The sequence below is a fragment of the Artibeus jamaicensis genome, unplaced genomic scaffold, assembly GCF_021234435.1.
Source record: "Artibeus jamaicensis isolate MK-2021 breed Jamaican fruit bat unplaced genomic scaffold, CSHL_Jam_final contig_1044, whole genome shotgun sequence".
In the NCBI taxonomy this organism is placed as follows: Eukaryota; Metazoa; Chordata; class Mammalia; order Chiroptera; family Phyllostomidae; genus Artibeus; species Artibeus jamaicensis.
Window position 1 is genome coordinate 887327 of NW_026521208.1, and position 23080 is coordinate 910406.

Here is a 23080-nt window from a genome sequence, read left to right on the forward strand (position 1 = left end):
TCACTTCATTAAAAAAAAGACTTTATTTTGAATCCTAAATTCACTGGACAACTCCGGCCGCACATGCAGCTTCCGTTAAACCTCTCCTTTCATGGTGCCTCCCGCAGACAGTGTGGGAGATGGCCGCCTGGGTTCGCAAGAACGAGGCTCTTCACGTTCTCTTACTGTTCTTGGGGGGGGGGGGGCGGTGGCTTATTCAACAGTTCAGGGATAAAGGCCAGGATGGATCGTCTACAGTGTCTGTAATGATGTTAAGTAAAAAACCCACCACCTTTTCACTAAAAATACTCTCTTCAGCATGTTAGCTACTTCTTCCCCCGCGGTCAGAGCAGAGGCCTTCATGAGCTGGGGGTGACTCAGAGCACCTCCCTGCCCTTCCCTCACAGGACACAGTCTGGATGTCTCCATCACCTCCAGGCCAGCCCCCGGCATCCCTAAGAGCTTCCTGTGACCCCAGACACCGTGTGCCTCATGTGTGAATAGGGCACCCGCAGGGGCAGGCCAGGGCCACAGGCTCCTGGGTGGGCGGTGAACACACTCCTACGCACCGCCCGTTCTGTAGGACTCCACAGCCCTCCCAGGAACAGGCCCTGAGACTCTGCTTGAACACCTCGAGAACGTAAAAATGGGGGAATAAGAACAGAGAAGTGTCCCTCTTGCAAGGATAAAGATGTGCAGAGAACAGAAATGCCAAATCTGAATTTACATGACTATTTCAATCTAACACTAATGTTGTAATATCCCCAGCTTTGCCGAAAAACACAGAAAGAATAAACCAGAGCAGAACTGCAGCTGCCAGGTTGCTGTCAATGGAAGCCCAGGTTTCCTCGGCAGCACCCACAGCCCAACACTGTTACTTCTCTCTGCAGAACAGCGACCTTGTCCGCTCGGGGCCAACCACAGTGCTACCCAAACGGCCTTAGCCACAGAGGCTTAGGGAAAGGAGGAAAAAGGAATTAGAAGATTATAGCTCTGGAAGTAATGCTCACTACTCAAACATTCTTTCAGAGAGCGGGAACCTGCGAGAGGCAGAGCCATGAAACCTTGAAGTTTGGAGTAACTCAGCTCATTCTGTCATCCCTTAGAAACTTTACATGACAATTTCCAATAAAAATACAATCAACTTTAAACCTTGGCATGGGCAGACTCTCAGATCAGCTGCCTGGCTTTCACGCTTCCATAAAGATTGAGGATGCCGGAAATCACACGTGTAAGGTAGTAACAGTTACAGCCGCAAGAATTATCTGCATCGTTCTCCCACCGGTTTGACAGTGATACCCCTAAAAAAGGAGAATTACTTTTCAACCTTCGGTGGGAATTCGGCCTGCTCTCACTTGCTGGGATTCTGACATTATAGGGAAAAAGAACAGCTCTTCTGAAAATTTGTTCTTATTTTAAGGGTTAAGATACTGAACAAAGATAAAAGAAATTAAAGTAATTTGGAAAGGAAGAGCTGTCAATACATTCCCAGCTTCTTCGGGAACTCTCGGATTTCAGTGTTGCGGTATAATTACCTCTCACAGTGGAAAGTTACAACTGCTCGCGCACAGTGAACATGTGAACAGGGGACTCTTAATGTTATTATACTGCAGCGCATGATTTATTGGGCAAGCACAGCTTTTATACAAAAAATGAAGCCCAAAGAAGAAAAGCGACTTGGAACATGGAACACAGGTGGTACCTGCCTGCCCCTCAAGGGGACTCAGGGCCCGTGCGTGTCGGAGCCGCGCTGCAGGGTGCACCCCCCACGGCCGCTCCTGGAGCCCCCTGCCAGACTCTCAGGAACCAGGAGGGGCCCGTGATGGCCACGAGAATTAGCATTCTGCCACCCAGGGCATTAAACCGGCTTTTATGGGCTAGTCCGAGATGTAACCAACATTACAACTTCGTTTCCGTAAGAAAATATATTCTGAGTTTAAAACTAACAAAAAAAAAAACATCTGGGGTGCAGCTGCCCATACAAATTTACTGCTAATTAGAGCTGATCAAGCACAGCACTGTATTTCTTTCACAAAGGTAAGTATGACACTCTCCAGTATCAACCACTAACTTTTTCTAAATTAAACTAAGTATCTTATCCTCTGATATGCACAAAGACCAGAAATGACTTAAAAGTCACAAAAGGACATGTAATAGCTTGGGGAATGCCCACGACCCACAGCCCTGGCCCTCAGAGTGTATGGAGGTGACCACCACCCGGCCCTCCGCCGTGGTGACTGTCTGCGTGGGGCGTCTATGTTTTCAAGTCCTGCTGCTTAGTTCTGTCAGAAACAGAGCGTACTGAGATGTGTAATTTATTGACCAAATTATGTATGTGTGTGTGTGTGTATATATATAGAGAGAGAGACACAGAGAGAGAGAGCATATTTTATTGAGTATGCTATTACAGTTGTCCCAATTTTTTCTCCCCGTTACCCCTCCCCCCTGCACCCCCAAACCCTCCAGTATTCCCCCACCTTAGTTCATGTTTATGGGTTGTACATGTAAGTTCTTTGGCTTCTCCATTTCCTATACTATTCTTCACCTCCCCCTGTCTATTCTGTACCTAACAATTATGCTTCTTATTCCCTGTACCTTTCCTCCATTCTCCCCCTGCCCTGGCCACGCTGATAACCCTCCTTATGATCTCCATTTCTGTGATTCTATTCCTGTTGTAGTTGTTTGCTTAGTTTGTTTGTTTGTTTTTTAGGTTCGGTTGTTGATAGTTGTGTTTGTTGTTATTTCACTGTTCATAGTTTTTTATCTTCTTTCTCTTAGATAAGTCCCTTTAACATTTCATATAATAAGGGCTTGGTGATGATGAACTCCTTGAATTTGATCTTATCTGAGAAGCACTTTATCTGTCCTTCCATTCTAAATGATAGCTTTGCTGGATAGATCAATATTGGTTGTAGGTCCTTGCCTTTCATGACTTGGAATACTTCTTTCCAGCCCCTTCTTGCCTGTAAGGTGTCTTTTGAGAAATCAGCAGACAGTCTTATGGGAATTCCTTTGTAGGTAACTGTCTCCTTTTCTCTTGCTGCTTTTAAGATTCTTTCCTTACCTTTAATCTTGGGTAATGTAATTATTGTGCCTTTTAATAAATGTAAGCCAGCAATTAATCTTTACAGGACCCAGGGAATATTGTTTCCTGGCAGATCCTCCAAAGACAGTCATTAAAGCCCAACTTCTGCTGGTAGCCACTGTACTAACACTAGTGATGAATATATTTACATTTTGATAATACTTTGACAGCATTTATTTTGTGAAATAAGGTATTTATTTAACATACTATAAACTTTAATATACACTTAATTTTTCCAGTAAGCTGGCCATTATTTATATGGTGTTCACTTGGATGGTATCTAACGGAGTTACTTTGGAGATGATAGACTGACACTGTGTACAGACATTCTTCTGTGAGTTATGACTGGTAAGACATATTCTAGTCAGAGCAAATACAACTGCTATTGCTCTACATCCCCTTTAAAAATCCCTTGTAAATATGCGATCACTCTCTCTCTTCTTACCACGGCTGTCCAGTTCAAATATGTTCTGTGTAGTCCAACGTCCTATCCCTGTCTTATGTTTCCTAAGTCATTTCCAATTACCCCTAATTCAGTCATAGCCTTAGTTCACTCAGCATTTCAGTCCCTACCACGTACTGATAAATTAGATCATTTAAATTAGATGCTCCGAAAGATAAGAAATCTTTTGGACTTTGTTTTCTCTCTCCCAGCCTTCATTTCTTTTTTAAATCTGGCTATCCATGTATAACCAACATACAATTTGCCCAGTCTTTCTCAAACCCAATCCCTTCTAGAAACCTGAACAATAATTTGGCCACTGTAAGAGATATTTAATGCATCAAGCACTGATATTGTGAAAGAATACTAGAACATTCTAGCAAAACCAGTACAGCTATCTTTAAAGAAAGAAGAAATGTTTTACCTGATTATTTAAAATAATTGATACATGGGGTCAAGCTGCACATGCGTAACGCACCGTATTCTCATACATACGGTTAACTAACCTGTATGTGCAGATCAAGAATAAAAAAACTTGGCCTTGCATATTTAACAGTTTTAATAATCATCAATTAAAATATGCAAATAAAATATTTGCAAACTGTGTTCACCTCTGACAAACTGATAATTGGGTCGAAATTGTCTAAAACACCTCTGAGCTACCAACACAAAAGTCCAAAAGTCTAGGAACCAAGAGAAGTACATTTAAAACACATAAATTGTCCCTAACTCCTCCATTTATGACATACTTTTCCTTAATTTTTTTCAGTTACTCCTTTTGACACCATTCTAACTATGTGATATGTCAAATGACAGCACATTAAAAGTAACTTTAAAAAGCAGCATTCTGACTGGATGCTGTAAGGCTCAAGACAAAGAAACTACACACAAATTGCACCGCCTGCGCAGCCAATTGGCTCCTCACAAGGCACTGGGTTAGCAACTCTGAAAGCACTTCCGTGCGCGCTGGTGCTGAACAGTCAGCGAACCCGCAGCAGAGCGAGAACACATAAAGAGAGCGGGAGGTCTAGCACGGCCGGTGACACTGGTGGCGACCTGAGAGGAGGCCAGGAGGACCTTGTGCTGTCTGAGGACACACACGGGTCCACACGCACAGAAGTGTGTGAGACAGCTCAGAGCGTCTGCACCAGTCGGCACACAGACTCCACCGGCCCGTCCACCGGGAGGGCGGGCGTAGGGCGTGGACAGAAGAGCAGCAAGGCGCACAGGGAGCCCCGAGGCCTGGGCTTCTAAACGCCACTCTCCAGTAAAAGGAGACCTGGCTCCTCGCGGGGGTGGCTTCCAGGGCCCAGGCAAGGAAGACACAAGGTGAGCCTGGAGCAGTTCAGCCGGAAGTTAAGAAGCTCAGAAAGTCTGCGAATATGTCAAAAGGGCCAAGGAAGCCATCTGAACTCTCAACGGTCAGAGCTGGAACGATCTGGGCGACAAAATAAATAATAATATGGAATTATAATCCAACAAAATGAGGTATCTGTGGGTTCATGCTGATGGAAATAAACAAATAACTGGAGGAGGGGCCGCTCTTCTGACAACAGACCCCTACTTAGTAAATGGCGAGGGACAAGGGAAAGAGAGAATCACCATCGGACACCAGAGTGGTAACTCCTGCAAACAAAACTCACCGATGGACACCAAAACGGTCAGCCAAAGTTTAAAGAGAAACAGGGTATTTGCAAAATTTAAAAATACTACCTGAAGACATTTATTAACTGCAAAGGGAAAAATATTCACTTTACAGCAGAGAAGCCTGTGAGGAGATAGCTGCTTTGATCACGCGGGAAGAAGGTCATCAGCACCAGTAACAAGACACTGACCTCCTGGGCCTGAGATGGGCACCAAGAAGGGCACACCACTTCTGGGGCACAACCGACAAAAAATGCATCACCCAAACCTAACTTTGGGAAAGCATCAGACAAGAGCAAATGAGGCACACTCTGTAAAGTAACTGAACGCTATTCTTCAGACACGCGAGGCCATGAAAGACCGGGAAGATGAGGGAGCCCTAACACACGCAGCAGGGCACTCCGCAGAGGAGTGAGAAGTCTTGTCATCGTCCCCCACGAGCTCGGGCCAGCGCACTGGTCGGTAACAGTACCACTTGAGAATTGGTATTGCCTTGTGACCCTGTTTCTCTGACGCCCTTTGACTCTCTTAAACTTTAGAACTAGACATTCCTTTCTCTTAAACAGCAAACTCAGAAATATTAAAAAATACTAAGTGTAAAGATCAAAGCTAAAATTATGCCCTAACCCACTACAACAACATTCTCGGTATTTAAATGTCATGTATCACTTACTTGTTGAGTCGACACGTTGTAGAGTTGTCAAATAATTTTTGATAGAAATTGGCATTTCAGATAATACATCATTTTGAGTGAAACTACGTCCCATAAAATATCTGCTGAACTAGGGGAGAGTTTTCATTGGTAACACAGGGTCTCTATTCCTGGGCACGGAAGGGGAACCTCAGGGTTTCTCTGTGCTGCTGCTCTCGGTCTGAGTATTCACTGACCAAGTATCCACGCATGTGCTACTGGCAACGAGCTGTTGGCTACTGTCACTTTAACATGCTTTTTAGCACACAACCAGACCCCTAACTATCCCAATGATTAGGGACACAATGAATAAAACTACTCCTTTAGGAAGGTTCCACACAGACTAACCCAAGTTAGTCTGGTGAGACAGGCAGCTGGGGTGGGAGAGCTTTTCTTCATCTGAAAGTAGGTAATGCTCTGAGGCAAGAGAGCACCAGAGAAACCTGGCCTCGAGTCACGGCCTCGTGACTCGGCTGGAATTCAGGATCCTGTGTCCGAGATGCGTTAGAATGGTAGAAGGCAAGGAGCGAGGTAAATTCCCGGATCCGAAGAAACTTGACTCCTGGGGTGTGGTCACAAGGCCTTCAGGAATGGGCTGGGCTGTCAAGGAAGTGAGTTTGAGATAAGAGTCTACCCTGCGAGTTCTCTCCGGGACAGAACCCTCACATCCTGACCACAGCAAGATGACGAGGATTCCAAGTCCTGAGAGCTCCAGGCTCAAGTTCCTGGAAGTTACCCTGTGGCTGGTCTAAACCGGTCCTGGTGCCAGCTGTTCTCACAGGCCTGGACTGGAACAGGTGGCTGGCCATTAGTGTGACCTAGTTTGGGCCAATATGGCATTTAAAAAAGTCAGTTATGTGAATCTTGTGGAAAAAGTTTTGCTTTTTCTGCTGTGAAAGATGAACAGGCTGCCTGCCTCTTTCCTAAATGCCGGCAGCCTCCTCTCTTCTTTCTGTGTGAAATGTGTTCTCGACTCTATTGCCTGGAGTCGCTACCACAGCCCTCAGCATCCGTGAGACAAGAAGCGGCCAACACAGCCAGGCTGGAAGAGCACAAAGAACAGCCCTGCATCCCTGTCGACAGAATTCGGCAGCTGCACCGCCTGGGAGCTGCCTGCCTACGGAACTCTTGGCATTTAAGGGGGAAACAAAGAGAAGAACACCCTCCTAACTGTCTGATCTACTGTGAGATGACTTTTTTACTACTGTTTTCCAAATGCAGGCCTAACTGATGTACCCTCTCTCAGCAAAGGACAGCGGTGCTCTCACTGACCAAGTTGACGGTGGCCCCAAAGAGAAGAGACACAGAGGCTGGAAAGGCCGTCGAACCAGAGGAATAAAGCTACGTCAGCAAAGCGTGGATGCACATACAATGAGAACTGCACAGTGCTCACGCACCCAGCTCTGCAGCCAGGCCGCCCAGATACGCCGTGATCTCGGGCAAGGCGGTCAGCCTCCCTGTGCCTCACCATTCTCTCCTCTAAGATGGGAGGGACAGTACGCTACTCTTAATGAGGATGAACAAGGTAATGCTACATGTGAAACTCTAGGAGCACACCGCTCCTGGCACACAGTAAGCTCCCTGCAAACGTCCATAATCATATTTATGCTGAGATTCAAACACAAGTAGCGATTATGCAGACACAATAGATAAGAGTGAGTAAGTACAGTCTGTGCAGCTCACTCATGGCTCACAGTGCAGTACAAGCGAGCAGAAAATGCCTCGCAGACTTCAACCACCTTGAGAGTGTTCTTGTCTTGACTGAGTACTTCCTCCATGTCTGTTAAAAGCTGCATTAGCAGCTCTGGCTCTTAGAAGCCAAGAAAACTGACTAAACATAAGCATTTACACTTTAAAAAACAGCTCAACAACAAAAGCGTAATGTCAGATTTCATCTCAAGGATTGCTCTTACCTGGCAAGTGGAGACAGTCACTCATCTGATCACAGTGACAGAAAGGGTGCGCCTACGGTCAGTTTCAAGTACCGGCCCCACAGCACATGCCCGCCTTTCAGTTCCGTAAGTCACAGTGCGACACATGCGCCAGCAGAGCCGCCAGTCTCTGCGAGTGGCAGTGGCATAAGCCAGCAAGCACGTGGCTCCCTTCACCGGGGAGCTGGACCTTCTGACCAGCAGGAGCTGTGGCAGACCCACTGGAACAGGTAACACGAGTTCAGGTGTGTTGATAACTGGCAATAGAGAATTTTCCGAAACCAATGGTTTTTCCTGTGTTTTCCGGTTTTTCCCGGCCGGCTCTGCCCCGGTGGGCGTTCCTGTCGGTCCTCCTGGCCTCTCAGCTCTGTCACAGATCCGTCAGCCGTGTCCCCTCCCCCATCCCAAGATCGTGTCAACCCCCACGTCGCCTACCCTATCTTCCATTTGGGGGTATCATTCTTAAATTGGGGGGGCATCTTCAGAAATGACTGTGGTTCAGTGGGGGGGGGAATAAGCCATTCCTATAGTTAAAAGGTAACACCGAGCACTTGGAGATCAAGCATACAGAAATTAACACACATCTAATACACAACTGCTGCCCACACGTAGTTATTGACCACCACATCCAGTTCACCTTTTTAGAAAACAAGTGAGGAAATACAAACCCAGATGGCCGGGGAGGTTGAATCAGTTCCCACCTTTCCCCCATTTCTGGGTCTTTCCAAGGAGCGCAGTAGGTCAAGACTGAACAATGGAAAAACAGGCCGAAGTGAGCTACGCTGCGACAGAGGCTCCACCTCCCACAGCCCGACCCTGGTGTCACAGAGGCACCTAGTGGGACATCACGGGGTGGAGCCGTTTCCCACCGTCCCTGCCGGCCAGCAGTGCCAGCCTCCACGCCCTCTGCCTGAGGAGGCCCGGCCACCACACGGCTCTGCTACTCCTCTGCCTGCGTCCTTCCACCAAACACCATTTCACAACCATGCAGCGCAGTGCGCCGTGTGAGCCACGTGTGTGTGTGTGTGTGTGTGTGTGTGTGTGTGTTCCTGCCCACCTGGCACATGCCCCTGTAAGGCTTTATGCCATGTTTTTCCAGGTGTGTTTTCACTTTGAACTCTCACAATCTGTGACAGAGGATTTCCAGATAAGGAACTTGAGTTCAGAGAGACTTATAACTACTTACCTTTTAAATTAACAACAAGATAAGAATTTAACTGTCGCTAAAGCACAATTTTCAGGAAGTGTTAAAACGTGGCTTTCATGAAAACGTAAAATGAAAAACCGCCAAAGGCAGCACTTAACTCAGTGAACGAGGGTACCACTACAAATCTGAGTCCAGGCAAACAGGATCACTAAAACGAATTTGCTAGTAGATGGAAAAATGGAACATCTACCAGCAGAAGGGTTCCCAAACTAACCACCACGGCGCTCAGGCTGACTCGGGGAACTAACAGGGGCAAAGTGCAAACTGCTCAGTCATCTGAACCTGACCGCTGAATAAAAGGAACTGGGAGATAGTCACTGGGCCTGGTGGCACCAGGAGGAAAGTGCTCAAACACCAGGAGTCCCATGAAAGGAAAGAGCTTGGAAATCTCCACTAGAGGGCAGCACAATATCTGGAGAGCTCTTCTTCAGAGGAGAAATCAATTGCATGTCAAACTTTTTTCTGCATTATTATAGATAATAATCGTTTTCAGGACTCTCAGCCAACTTCTATCCCTCCCCAAACCCCTCAGAGTTGCCAAAGACCTATTTCTATAAAGATCTGCCGAGCATCCTGGCTGGTGTGGCTCAGCGGGTTGAGCACCAGCCTGCAAACCCAAAGGCCATTGGGTCCACTCCCGGTCAGGGCACAGGCCTGGGCTGAGGGAGAAAACAGTGATGCTTCTCTTGCACATGGATGTTTCTGTCCCTCTGTCTCCCTCCCTTCCCCTCTAAAAAGTAAATAAAATCTTAAAAAAAGGAAAAGAGGATTTGCCAGCAAGGGCACGTTGCAAGGGACACTCTGAAACACTGCAATGGGACGTGCGACCCGGCACAGCCTTTCTGGAAAGCCACCGAGGCACCTGTGGGAGACACGGTGGAGGCTCGGGCCTCTGCTGCTGCGACTCCACTCCCGGGACCTCCACTCGACACAGTGTCAGAGGTGGACCCGGATACACATCCACCTCACAGCGCTGAGCACAAAATGGAAAAATCATCAAACAGCGTCGGTAGATATCCCAGCTCAACTGTTCTTTCCAGGAGCCTTCACTGAGGCCCCCAGCCCTTCTAAGCCACCCACTAAAGGCAGGACTGTATGTCACCCCTTGTCACACTGCACTCTAATTTCTGATTCACTTATCCAATCATCCTGTTGCTCTATAACCTCCATGAGGGCTTGTTTGGACCACGCATTCAAATTGCATGGACTTAGCATCATGCCACAAGCAATACTGAAATACTGGCTTAATGACAAAAATACTATGCAGCCAAAAAATATGCGTGTTTGTTTCCTCTACAGAGATAAAAAAGTAATTACAAGTATTTACAACATCAGAACCAAATTATGTATGAGAAGAGCCTCGCGTCACATCCCAACTACGTTGACAGAATATCAGAATCACACGCGGACGTTTTGAAAAGCAAGTGGACTGACGACAACGGGGACGTGCACGTCAAGCTGCTGCTGGTGCAGAGAAAGGTGCCACCAGGCCACACTCAGGTGAGCCAGTCTTCACTGTGTGTCCTGCCTATATCATCACACTACGCATTTCCACAGACGACAGCAATGCTCAGAAGAAAACCGCCTTGCGGGGCGAGCTTAAAGGAAGTTTTACTCAGATGCCGATTCTTAGTCTGTCAGTCAGTTTTAAATGGGAGGGCTGGGAATCTGCTTCTCTCAAAAGCAAACTGCACCCAGTCCCCACGGTAACACGGATGCTGCGGACCTGGGCACTGTAATTTGAGTAGCAAGGTCTTTGAGCATCACAGGAGGAAATCTGTGAATGCAAAGGAGGGACCAAGGGCTCCCTTTCCTGTTTCGTTTTGGACTCCGGAAGCACCGCCCCTCTGAGGACGTATCCGAACCTTCCTGATGAGGATGTTCAATCTCCCACGGATGCCACAATTTAAAGTAATGGGTACATAAGAGAGGGATCGTCAGTACAGACCCCATGGAAATTAACAGGACATCAGAGGAATACTATGAACAACGCTATGACCATAAATTTAATAATCTAGATGAAACGGACCAATTCCTTGAAAGAGAAAGACAAGCTGCCAAAACTCACACAAGAATAAATGATCCGCATAGACCTGCATCTATGAAAGAATACGGATCAATAACTAATCACCTTCCAAAACAGGAGCATGAGACCCAGCTGGGTTCGCCGGTGCATTCTACCAAACACCCAAGGAGGAAAGGTGCCAGTCTCTTTCAGGAGAGAAGCAGAGGGAACACCTCCAATTCGTTCGGTGAGGCCAGCATCACCCGAAAACCAAAACCAAACACAGACATTACGAGAAAACTGCAGGCCAGTATGTCTCAGGAACACACATGTAAAATCCTCAAAACATACTAGCAAATTGAATCTTAAGAAGCATAAAAAATTATAAACAACAGTCAAGTGGGATTTAGTTCAGTTATGCAAGCAAGGCTGACCCAGCAATCGAAAATCAATTAAAGTCTCAGTAACTAGGGATCCGAGGGAGATTTCTCAACTACGTAAAGACTATCTACAAAACAGCTACAGCCAACATCTTACTTAACGGTGAGAAACTCAAAGCGATACACCAAGAGAAAATAAGAGAGAGCCAAGCCCAGAAACAGAGCTTCGTAAACATCCTTGACAAGGCGCAAAGGCACCACAAAGGGCGAAGGTCATCTCTTCGGCAAATGACGCTGCAACAACTGGACACGTGTGGCGGCCTGTCCAGAAAGTATCCAGCCACGCAGTGTGACAATCGGAGTCATTTACTGAAGAAGCTGCGACATACAAAACATTGCACACAGGACAATGATGCCTCCGTTCCCTTCAGAGTAGGCACCGTGGTTCCCTTCAATCACCAAACTTTGACAAGAGCTGAAACACCCTCCTGTGGGTGGTGGATAAACGGTGGTACCTCCAGAAAGAAGTAAGCTGTCAAGCTACGAGAAGACACAGAGAAAGCTCAAGTGCCTGTTACTAAATGAAAGACACTGTTCTAAAAAGCTACATGCTGTGTGATTCCCACTAGACATCTGAAAACGGCAGGACTATGCAGAGAAAGTGAAAAACGCAGTGGTGTTTGGGGCGGTGTGCAGACCGACAGGCAGGGCCCCGGGGATGTTTGGGGCAGCGAAAACACGCTGTATGCTGCTGAGTGATGCACGAGTCATTGCTGTGCACGTGCGTCCAAACCCAAAGATGCACTGCACCAGGAGGGAGCCTCAGTGCCAGCTTAGGACTGTGCGTGACGAGGGGTGTCAGTGTGGGTTCAGTGACTGCGACAAAGGAGCAGGAGGCTGATAACGGGAGAGTCCAGCAAGCGTGGGAATTCTATGCACCTTCCTCTCGAATTTTCTGTAAACCTAAAACTGCTCTAACATAAACAGCTGTGGGTTGGTTTTTTTTTTCATGGAAAACAGGCTCCCACTAAGCACATTTGGGAAGAACACCTGACTTTCCAGAAGTAAATTACTGATGCCTATACCAGGGCAGTGGGTCTGCAAAGCGTGAAACGCAAGGAAAACTGGCCGTACGTCTGGCAATGCCCAGAACAGTTCCTGGTACACGGCAGGCAGTCAGGTAATTGCTGAACAAGTAACTACAACAGTTAGCCTGGAAAAAACAAAAGGAAAGAAAAACCTGGTTAAGCATTTTCAATACGTGAGGGCAATTCAGTAGCAAGCAAGTAAAAGTCTTCTGTACTGTCTCAGTTAGAAAATAGAGCACTAACGGTCAATTTCAGCTTGTTTTAAACGCGCATTTCTAACGCTTAGTTGCCCAACAACAGCGTATGTTTCCTAAACAGGGAAGAGCTACCTGAACACGTTCGAGCCAAAACGCTGAGCAGCCGCCTCAGAGGGTCACGGGGAAACAGACCTGCCCCGGACTCAGGGGTTTCTCCGGGCCCCTCCCACACACAGGGCCCCTCCCACACACAGGGCCCCTCCCACACACAGGGCCCCTCCCACACACAGGGCCCCTCCCACACACAGGACGCTCCACTTACACCAGGTTACCCAGGTCAGGAAGAAACTGCAAGGGCGGTTGAAGAGCAGCTTTCCCACCATAAAAAAGAAAAACAAAATTGCCTCAACATAAACAGCAGCAACCCGGCCAGAAGCCACAACCTTACACATGACCTACGAGTAAATCAAATGCTTAAATTCGCTTCAAGTCATAAAAACAAAAGAAGCTGTTCCACCATGATAAATGGAAACCTTCAAAGACAATAGTGCGATAAAGATGCGGGAATTCTCTGAGGATGAAATCCATTTGTCTGAGCATCTGTTTGCCACCTACAAAGAATAACTCTTTCTGATGCAGTTAACCACAAAAAAGAGAGAATAAAGTTCAACTGATGGGAAGTAAATGCACAAACACACCTCATTTTCATAGAAAACCTCAAAAGACATCTGGTATTAATGTATCAAAGCCCACAGATTTTCTCTGGTGTGACATTTCGGCACTGTGATTTTAAACCTGCCCCCGCAGCTTCTCTTGAGATTTTCAGTAGTTCCATCTAAAGGAATATTTTTTTAAATGCTATAAAGTATTAATTTACAAATTTCTCTTAAGGAATTAAGATTATTTTAAAACTAACTTTAGAAGGTCCTGTTTCTAAAAGCACATAGCTACGAAAATGGTAAAATGGAAAGACAGGGGCACACCACAGAGACCACGTTAATGAGAGAATTACTAAGACAAAAGAAACTGGCCACGGGTACAATGAGGAGAAAGCAAACATTTCTGTCACCAGATATGAGGAAACTAATCAAAAGGGCAAACAAAAATTATGGCAAATAGGAAAATCGAAGTACAATACAGGGAGAAGGTGGACGGCGTCAAACGCGCAAAGTGCACTTATGGCGGCAGGTCACAGGGAGCGAGAAATCAACCGAAGGGGGTGAGGAGGGACTCCAACCACCAGGAGCTCCGCTCCAGGGGCGGCGTGAGCGCTCCCAGCAGTGAACTTCCATGAGCCTGGGGGACCACCCAGGACAGGTTTCTAAATGTAGAAAGTGGCAGGAGAGCCAAGGACGAGGATGAAAGCCGGAAACTCAAAAATCCGCTGCTTTGTCTCTTAGCTCTCCTAGCTGGCCCCACGTTACAGAAATATCCCAAACCTCCCTGCCGTTCAGAGATCAAAGTTTCCTTAAAAATACTGCTGGTTGTACAAGTCTCAAAGCGGCCACGGTGCTTTAAGTAACAAAAACAAACAAACAAACGAACAAAGGCCACGCTGCCATCAGGAAAACTCTAGTGTCCGCAAACCCAGTTCCGGTTCTGTCTTCAATGCCTGTCACAAGGCTCTCCTGACAAAGGGAGTATGCCGCGCCTTCTGTCTGAAGTTCATTCCAAAGTGGGCGACACAGTTCAGAGCAAAACTGTTGATAAATCATCACAAAATACACCACAAACTACCACTAAATACAGAGCAAGTATTTCCATGAAAAATCCAGCATCTGAATTGGGATTTGCTGAAAGTCCAAACGACATGTCTGTGTTGCAAGGTTTTACACGGAAAAAATGTAAATTATTTACGTTTTTTTGGTCAGAAGACAGGTGACACGCAGCCTGAGGGGCAGCAGATGGCCCGACAGGAAGGCAGTCATCTGCCAGCCACGCAGAGCGGCCGCCGAAGGAACCAAACCTGCCACCACCTTGGTCGTGGACTTCTAGCCTGAGAATTGTGAGAACAAATATTTCTGTCATTTAAACCACCCACTCTAGGTCCTTTGTCATGGCAACCCTTGTCCACTAATGTACTGTTCCAAACACTTCAAACATGCCCAGTAACTGAGGGGAGTGCTGGTTGTTACACTGAAATTCAGCCATATTTCAAGTGCTCGGTAGCATGTAGCCAGCGGCCGCTGTGTTGGGCAGCACAGCTCAAGAGGAGAGACCAAAGCAGACGTTTCTAATAAGGACACTTAAGTGGCCCTGACGGGCAAGGCTCAGTGGGTTGAGCATCATCCCGCAAAGGAAAAGGTCTCCGGTTCGATTCCCACTCAGGGCACATGCCTGGGTTTCTCTCCCTCTGTTCTTCACTCCCTTGCTCTCACTCTAAAAATAATTAAATAAAGTCTTTAAAAAATACTTCGTTGGTAGAGAGATATGACCAAGTAATGTCACTATATCATTGGTATATACTGAGGCAGTTTTAATCTTTAATTTAAAAAATATGCAAGTGACTCAAATCTACCCTGAGTCGTTCTTACTATGATTTGCTGAGTAAAGACTGAAGAAGGGAATTAATAGTTTAGGGCTCGGTTTAGTCCATGAGAATGACATCACCCAGGACTCCTGAGGGGTCCGTCTGTTGCTGTGAAATACAGAGGACCCCTTACGTAGGCAGCCAGCACACACTCAGCAGGACGAGGAGTCAGAACTCTCGCCACAGATAACCCAGGGATTCCCAAATCCCCCACTGGTACACTGGGGAACGCGCATGCTTCTCATGCCTTTGGTGAACTTAATCAGGCACTTTCAATGGAAATTAGATGCCAGAAAAGTAAGAGATGGCATGAATACATACTGAACAGGATTTCCCATATTCATTACCGTTCGACCATGAGGCATCAAAAATCTGGGTCCACTATTAATTTCATGCTTCTATAAATCAAAAGTCCAACTAACATGGAAGAAAAATACAGAATTCGGGAAACAAAGGGAATAGTTCTGCTAGACTTGTTTCAATACTCTTTCCCCTAAGTTGGCTGAACACACTGAAGTAAGTAGCTCTCTCCTTTATGAGTCAGAATAATCAACAGAAGGATTTCAACATTTAATATTGAATATAACAAAGTTCATCTAGTGGAGTGGAAAGCATTATTCGTTTGCATGGGACTCGACTTAAACTTGCTCTTTATACTATTTTATACTTGCCCAAGGACTTCATGCCTGGGTAGATCACATAAAGGAACTAAGACGCGGAGAAACGCACAGATCTGAGGCCACGGTAACTACTGAGAAAGAGGCTAAAACACAAGCCTGGGGTCTCTAGTTCCAAAGCTTTTCTGTGGGCATTGCCCTGTACAAGAACCGTAACTGTGGCCAGCACAGCGCCATGCAAGGGTCGGTTGCTATAAATATTTGCAGTTTAATTATGTTGACTTGCCCTGTGATACTTCAAATGATATTTAAATTCAGAATAAATCTAAACAATTAAAAAACAAATAAAATTACAGTAAGCCTCAACAACGGTGATTCAGTTCAGAAGAAATAACTCCCAAGAGCATTAGGGTCCCAGGGATCTTTTTAAAATTGAAACTAATCTTTTTGCAAAGAAATACAGAGTGTGATAAAGGGCTTTCTACCATAAAACTTATTTATAATGATCAAGTTACGTGGGGAAAAGAAAATGGAACTTTCGACTGAATTTATATTAATGTACGTTTAAAGTGAATGAGGTTTCATATCTGACTGTGGTATTTTTATTCTATCAGATCTATTTAAGAGTGATGGAAAGCCTTTATTTAAAATGTCAGTGTTCAATGATAAAGCAGATTTAAAGTGTGAGGGACAACTGTGCCAGATTTTAAAGGACTGAATGGACCACACAGGCAGTCCTAGTTTGGAATAGGCAACTGCAAAAGTTGTTTTCGAAGCAATGGAAAAGTTTAAATGTGGGTGGTATCAGTTATATTATTTTCTATACAACTGTAAACCCGCTTTTGCCTCCCCCTGTATACATACTGTTATAAAAACAATTAACTAACATCCATATTTTTATTAAACCAGAAATTAAAGCCTCGTGACTGTCTGCTTTGTGTCTCAAGATTGCAAAGAAATAATTCTGAGGACAGTTTGCCTCTTCGCTTTTATTTTAGCTGTAAAGTGTATAAAATAAATCAACTTTACTTTCAAACACATGGAGTTCTGAACGTAAAGCTTTATGATAAAAACTGAAATGATCATACACTGAAGAACAAAGCAAAAAAGCCCAGAATTATAAGAATATTTTGAAAAGGCACCTATATGTACAGAGTTTAGGATAGCAATGGCATTCCTTTACCACTTAAATATGCTTCTTCCTTAATTAAAAAAAAATCCTTTGGATAAATATAAAAGAAATGACTAAAAAATAACTCAAATGTTGGCATTCTTACTGTGTGCCACTGTTCAGTGCTTCACACAGTCTTTAATCTGCACAACAAGCTCCCAGGAGTGGGGCGTTCCCCCTACTTCACCGATGAGAAAAATCAAGATTAAAGAAGTATATGAAGAATAAAGAAACTCTTACTTGGTAATCATCTTTCAAGATACATAAATCAGATTGTAATGTTCTACAGCTAAAACTGATACAATATATGTCATTGTATCTCAATTTAAAGGAAACTCGTACAAATTGATTCAAAAAGTGTGTGGGGGGAGCCAACCCAAAAGAAAATGGCTGAAGGCAGAAATGATATACAAGAGATATTCGAAACCCCAGTAAGCATGTGACGAGATCGGCATTCCTCATGAAGGGAAATGCAAACGAAAATCACAGAGGCTCCTCCATACTCTAAAGTTCAGAATGGCTGCAAGTTAAGAGTTTGGAGGCCTGGAAGAAAACACTCCAGGTGACACCCTTAGCAGGAGCTGAGGCGCGAGCAGTGAGGAAGCCCCGACAAGGGTGAGCGGCTCAGCCTGGCTGGGCAGAGAGGCGCCCAGGAAAGCGTGCTGGGGAAGCAGTTAGGAGCCAGACCTGGAGCACCTGGAAGGCCAAGATAAGGACTTTAACCAGGAATATGTGACTGGCAAAGCAGGATATGAACGACGCAGTTGAGTTTTAGGGCACACAAAAGGCTGCTCTGTGTGAATGTTCCAAGGGGACACAGCAAAGAAAGCAAGAACTTTCTGTTCTCCACAATCTGTTTCACCCTCATGGCTCAACCACATTGGTCCAGAATCTCCAGCTGCACTTTCATCACCTTCCCTCACCACTGGGTGTTCCCGTTCAAGGTCACATGCAGCACTGAGCTCTCACTCAAGCACAGCCCGCTGCCTGCAACGCTCTTCCGCTTCCCCAGGCCACTCACCATTTCAGCCCAGGGCTGCGTGGAGGCCGGTGGGTGCCTGTCTGCCCCCAGCTCCGCCCCCCACCCCCGTCCCTGTGTGGGCTCCACACCACCAAGCTCAACCTCCAACGACAAACCACCTGGCTCTGTTCTCGACTCTCAGACAAGACGGTGACATTCCAGAACAGACGGAGAGAAGCGATCACGTTTCACGTTTGCACTCCCCACAGCACCTGGCGCCAAAGGGCCTACACTGTTACTTCCTCTCTGTAACAGAAAGGCAAACATACCCTGTAATCCAAGTTCCATTTCCAGACATTCACCCTGATGCACTCACATAAACATGTAGAAATAATGATCAGAGATAGGCGCCATTGTTCACACCAATAAAACTAGTTATAACCTAAGACTCTACTAAGAAAGACTAGTTCGTTCGGTCTGCGCTGACTATGCAGCAAAACGAAACTTGGGACACTCCACACATGGACCACGACGAAGCCGGCAGCAAGAGCAGTTGCAGAGATGGATGCACAGCAGGTCCCGTCTGACTTACACACTCACGCAACTCAGACAAGCACGGAGTTTTAGAGTGATAATCTGGTAACTTGGACAGACGCCTCGGTTCAGGGGCATTTCTATTTTGTTTGAAAAAAAATTTAACCAAGAGCACATACCATGTTGTTAGCAAAACTTATTTATATATTTTCACTCATCACCTCCCCAATTTTCATTTACGAAACAATTCATAATATGAATCCATTTTGTTTAAAACAAGAGTAACACTATGTGGGGTATATGTATCAAGAGTAAATATTTAGAACATATGCCAACTTTTAATAATGGTTATTTCTACAAGAGGAATTACAGGGAACTTTTACATGCTAGGTTAGTTGTTTTTCTTTTTTAAAAATAAGTATTTACTTACAAAAGCAAAGCACATTTTTTTTAAATCTCTCTCTCTGAGGGAGTGATCATCCCAAAGAGCATTTGGCCTAAAACTTGTTAATCTGAAGAGGACACGTTTCATTTGAATTGTTGGGTTGCCCAGGACACCAAATCTGGGAAAGCAGTACAGGTAAATCAGACCCACAGAAGAGGTGCACAGGCGTCATTAACAGAAACACTACATCTCCGCTAGGTAAGTACTAAATGTCTGTTTATGGAGGGGATTCCTCTGTACAGTTCGCCTCAAACATTTACTGAATTACTATCAATATAAAGGGCCAACTACTGCACGGGCACCTCAGGATACACTGCTGTTTTTAACTATCTCTTCAGTGTCTGGAGTCAACCATTAATTAATTTCCTGGGCCCCTCGCTTCAGGGCCAGGGCCTGAGATGAGACACATGTGTGTATGTGTATATGTGTATGTATATATTTGCTCTTAGGGACGAGAGAAAAGGATAACGACCACTAAGTCCCGCAGACACCCCCCGCCCCCCAGGGAGTGCTGGTCTGTCTCGGTGGGTCTGTGCTTCCAGCAGGACATCACGGTTGCTACAGGTCCCTCTAGGCCCCACTCCAGTTTGCAGCTTACAAACATCTATCTGCCTTAGGAGTCAAGGCCTCCTCCGGCAAGCCCTTGAAGGAAAGCAGAAGGCGCACAACTGCCCGAGTCTCTCCTGCAGGCTACGGCTCCAACCCTCCTCCACCCTCAGCCCTGACCCGGACCCAACCGCCTTTCTACTTTCTCCTTAGTCTCGCAGCTGAATTTAATAGCTTATCACTATGGGTGCTGATTTACTTGCATTACAACTCATTAAGACTGCCCTCACAATAACCCTGCCAACCATGCCTGTTACACAGGAAAAAACCAAAACATAGTTGATTCCAGGATCTGTATCTATGGGTTCAAGCAACTGCAGGTCACAAGAACTCAGGAAACAAAAAGTTACATTGTTGTGTTAGAATTGACCATGTAGTCTTTTTTTTTCCTTGTCGTTATTTCCTAAAAAATACAGAATAACCACTATGTATATTGCATTAACTATTATAAGTAATCTAGAGCTGATTTAAAGTACGGGGAAGGTGTGCATAGGTTATATGCAAATACTACACCATTTTATGTAGGGGACTTGACTTCAGTATCTGCAGGGTTGGGGGCGGGGGGAAGACTGTTCTGGGGCCAATCTCTCCCAGACAGGAGGCCTCGCAGCTAAAAATGGGTAACTATTAAGTGGCAAAGCGAAGATTTAAACCCAGGGGTCCTGATTCCTAGATCCCAGCTTTAATACGCAGTCCTCATGTCCGTACTGTACACTTCTTTTGACCTAGAAAACACCAGAAATCTCCACTCAGCACAGCACCTGGGTTTGAGTAACAAAGCTGAGACTCCAGCACACCTGGGTTCAATGCTTACTCTTGGAAATGCTGTTGGCCAGGCCAACACTGAGTAACTAAGCATGAAGACATTTAATTTGCAAAATGTTTATGTTTGCCAAACCTTAACTTTTGAAAAGCTGTTTCATGTATAAACACTCCCCCACAACAAGCCTATCTAGGTTCAGATTCCAGTCTGCTGTTTCCTGCACCTGTAAATAAGATGTAAAGGGATATGAGCACAGGGAATCCCTGCAGAGTGAGGAGCCCGGGTCCCCTACTATTGTTTTTCTTAACCTTTGAGGGCTTTACTCTCACTTCTCCCAGGATGCAGAAAAGCCGACAAGTTCACACCAAATTCAATACCTTCAAAATCAGTGATTTTTAATCCGTGTGCCGCAAGAATTTGTAAAACCTGACTAGTCTCGGGAATCGACCTCTTTACCCTCAGACTGTCAAATGAACAAATGACAACAGCCAACATGACAATAGCCATCTGGCATGGATGAATCAAAACCATACCTTTTTTTTGTCAGATCAGCAAAAAAATATTTTCTGGTGTGCCTCGGAATTTTAGTAATTAGTTTATGTGTGCCATGAGATGAAAGAGGTTGAACATCACTGCCTTAAAAAACAAAACAAAACATGAATTTATGTACAGAGTCAGCAGAAGTAACGCCTGCTTGAGTACAGTTGGTAGGGTAATAATCTGGGTCTAATAACTTAGTTTTAATGTGAACATTTCACCTAAAATGTCATATAGTGTGCTAGAGTATGACCCTATTGTTACAGAATTACATGCTTATGGTTTTGTTATAAAAGATTTTGTGATTAAAAAGGGGCGTTATTTGTGCCAGACCTGGTAAGTTACAGAAAAAAAAATTAAATATTACAAAATGACACACTATACTTGAATTATGAAACTGATAAACTAGAGAAGTTCTATACAACACAAAAAAACTGGTAGATAAAGATATTTCATCATCGCTTCTTGGCCTTTTGGCTAAGATCAAGTGTAAAAGATACTTCATGTGCAAAATTATGACACAAGTCAATTACTACACTGAGAATAAATGCCACTGATAATTAGCCTCATAACACATTCCTTCCACCTATTTCCACGTGAATTACGATCATGTGAAACTTTAAAGTAACAAAAATCCTTAAGTGCCCGTGATAGCTTTAAAACATTTTATAGAGCCACTTAGTAATCTTTTATTGGATAATCTCAGGCACTTCGCAGAATGGACAGGCAATAACTGACTGATCTTTACACCTTTGATGTCTAAAGTTCTGCTGTGTTAGAGATTAGTTCACAGTTGTTAAGAGGCCTCACAGTGAACGTTACAAGTAGCTCTTAACGCTTCTCCAGGTGGAATGCATACAAGGTATCAAGCCGTTTAGCCCTCACTCCGACTCTGCAGGACAAGGACCGGGAATCTGAGGCGCGGCAGGTTAAACAATAAGCCTAAGGGTGCACAGATAAATCAAAGGCGGACTGGAAGCGGTGCCGGGTCCAGCTATGAGTCCAGGTTTGGTTTCTTTGGGTTTTTTTTAACCCCCTCTGGACTCTGGGCCAGAGCCCATCCATGACACCGGAAAACGTGGAAAAACATACAGTACCAGTGGGAAGCAGGGGTTCCAACGGGGTAAAGGCATGCTCCATATCGGATTATTGGCCTCTGCGTTAAAAAAAAATAAAGATGCCACGTTAGCATTTCTAGCTAGGCAGCACGCGAAATTCTCGGGACATTTGGCCGCTTTAATCGCGCGCCCCGGGTGGCGTGCCCCCGGCGGGCTGCCCGGGTTTCGCCGAGGACGACGCGCGGGGACCGCCGGAGACGCAGGAGCCCGGTGCGCGCGGGTGTCCTGGGCGGTTGGGGCACCACACGGGGGCACAGCGAGCGCCTCTACGCGGTCACCCCGTCCAGTCCCTCCCTCCCGGCGCCTCCGTCACCACCCGGGAACGAGACCAGCGGGGGGCGCCCGCCCCCTCCCCATTCCCGAGGCCGCGCGCCGAGAACGCGAGACGAGCGGAGCAGCCGCCGCACTTACACAATGGCGGGTGGAGCCACCAGCAACGGAGCGCGCGCAGCGGGAGCGAGGGCATCGACCGCTCGGCGAGCGGCTGAGGAGCCTGCGGCGGCGCGCGGCCGGCGCTCGCCGGCTTAAGTACTGGGAGCGCGAGGAGGCCCCGCCCTTTCCGGCGAGGCGCGCGCCCTGCCCGAACCGCGCGTGCGCGGCGCTGTGGGCGACCCAAGGCCTGTCGCCTACTTTGGGTAGCGCAGTCTCGTCTCTGTCCGTCGTAATTTTTGTTTTGTTGTATTTTTTTTAATTTGCAAGAAACGTGAAGCCACCTACTGGCAGTTGCACTCGCTCCAACACGGCCTAGGTGAAGAGGCTGTTCTGTTGCCAGGCAACCTTTTTTTTTTTTTTTTACAAGACTGAACAAGCTTCATCTCCAGGAAAGTTCTGTTTAGGCAAAAATCCCTTCCTTGTACCTGCTGTCGCCGTACCGCCACCCACGGGACCCCCACCTATTGGAGGGAGCCCCTGGTCCTCGGAATCATCTTTGAACACAGTTATGTTCCTAGGCTTCAACTTCTCAGCTAAATAAAATTTGCACAAGGTTCTTACATGGCAGGGTGTTCAGATGCTAGTACTGTGGCCCCCACCCTCAGAATGTAATGTTGCTTACAAATCATTTTCCCTAGGGCCGGTCAGACCTGCACAGCTCTCCGCACCTAAGGACGCATGCAAATCCCTGCACTAAGGGACCTGATGAGCGTGGCT

At 46.0% G+C, this 23080-nt stretch overlaps 1 protein-coding gene across 2 annotated transcripts in view; it reads right to left on the minus strand.

Moving 5' to 3' along the window:
- Positions 1-22427, minus strand: part of TPK1 (thiamin pyrophosphokinase 1) — a 264873-nt gene extending 242446 nt beyond the window's left edge. The window contains exons 1-2 of one of the 2 annotated variants that reach the window (XM_053663182.1): positions 22343-22427; positions 21911-21969 (exon numbers count right to left, since the gene is read on the minus strand). In XM_053663182.1, the coding sequence (XP_053519157.1) occupies positions 21911-21953 (43 nt within the window). In that variant the 5' untranslated portion in view covers positions 21954-21969; positions 22343-22427. The remainder of the gene's footprint in view (positions 1-21910; positions 21970-22342) is intronic. The other variant, XM_053663183.1, reaches the window with a different exon arrangement.
- Between the last annotated feature and the right edge of the window lie 653 nt (positions 22428-23080).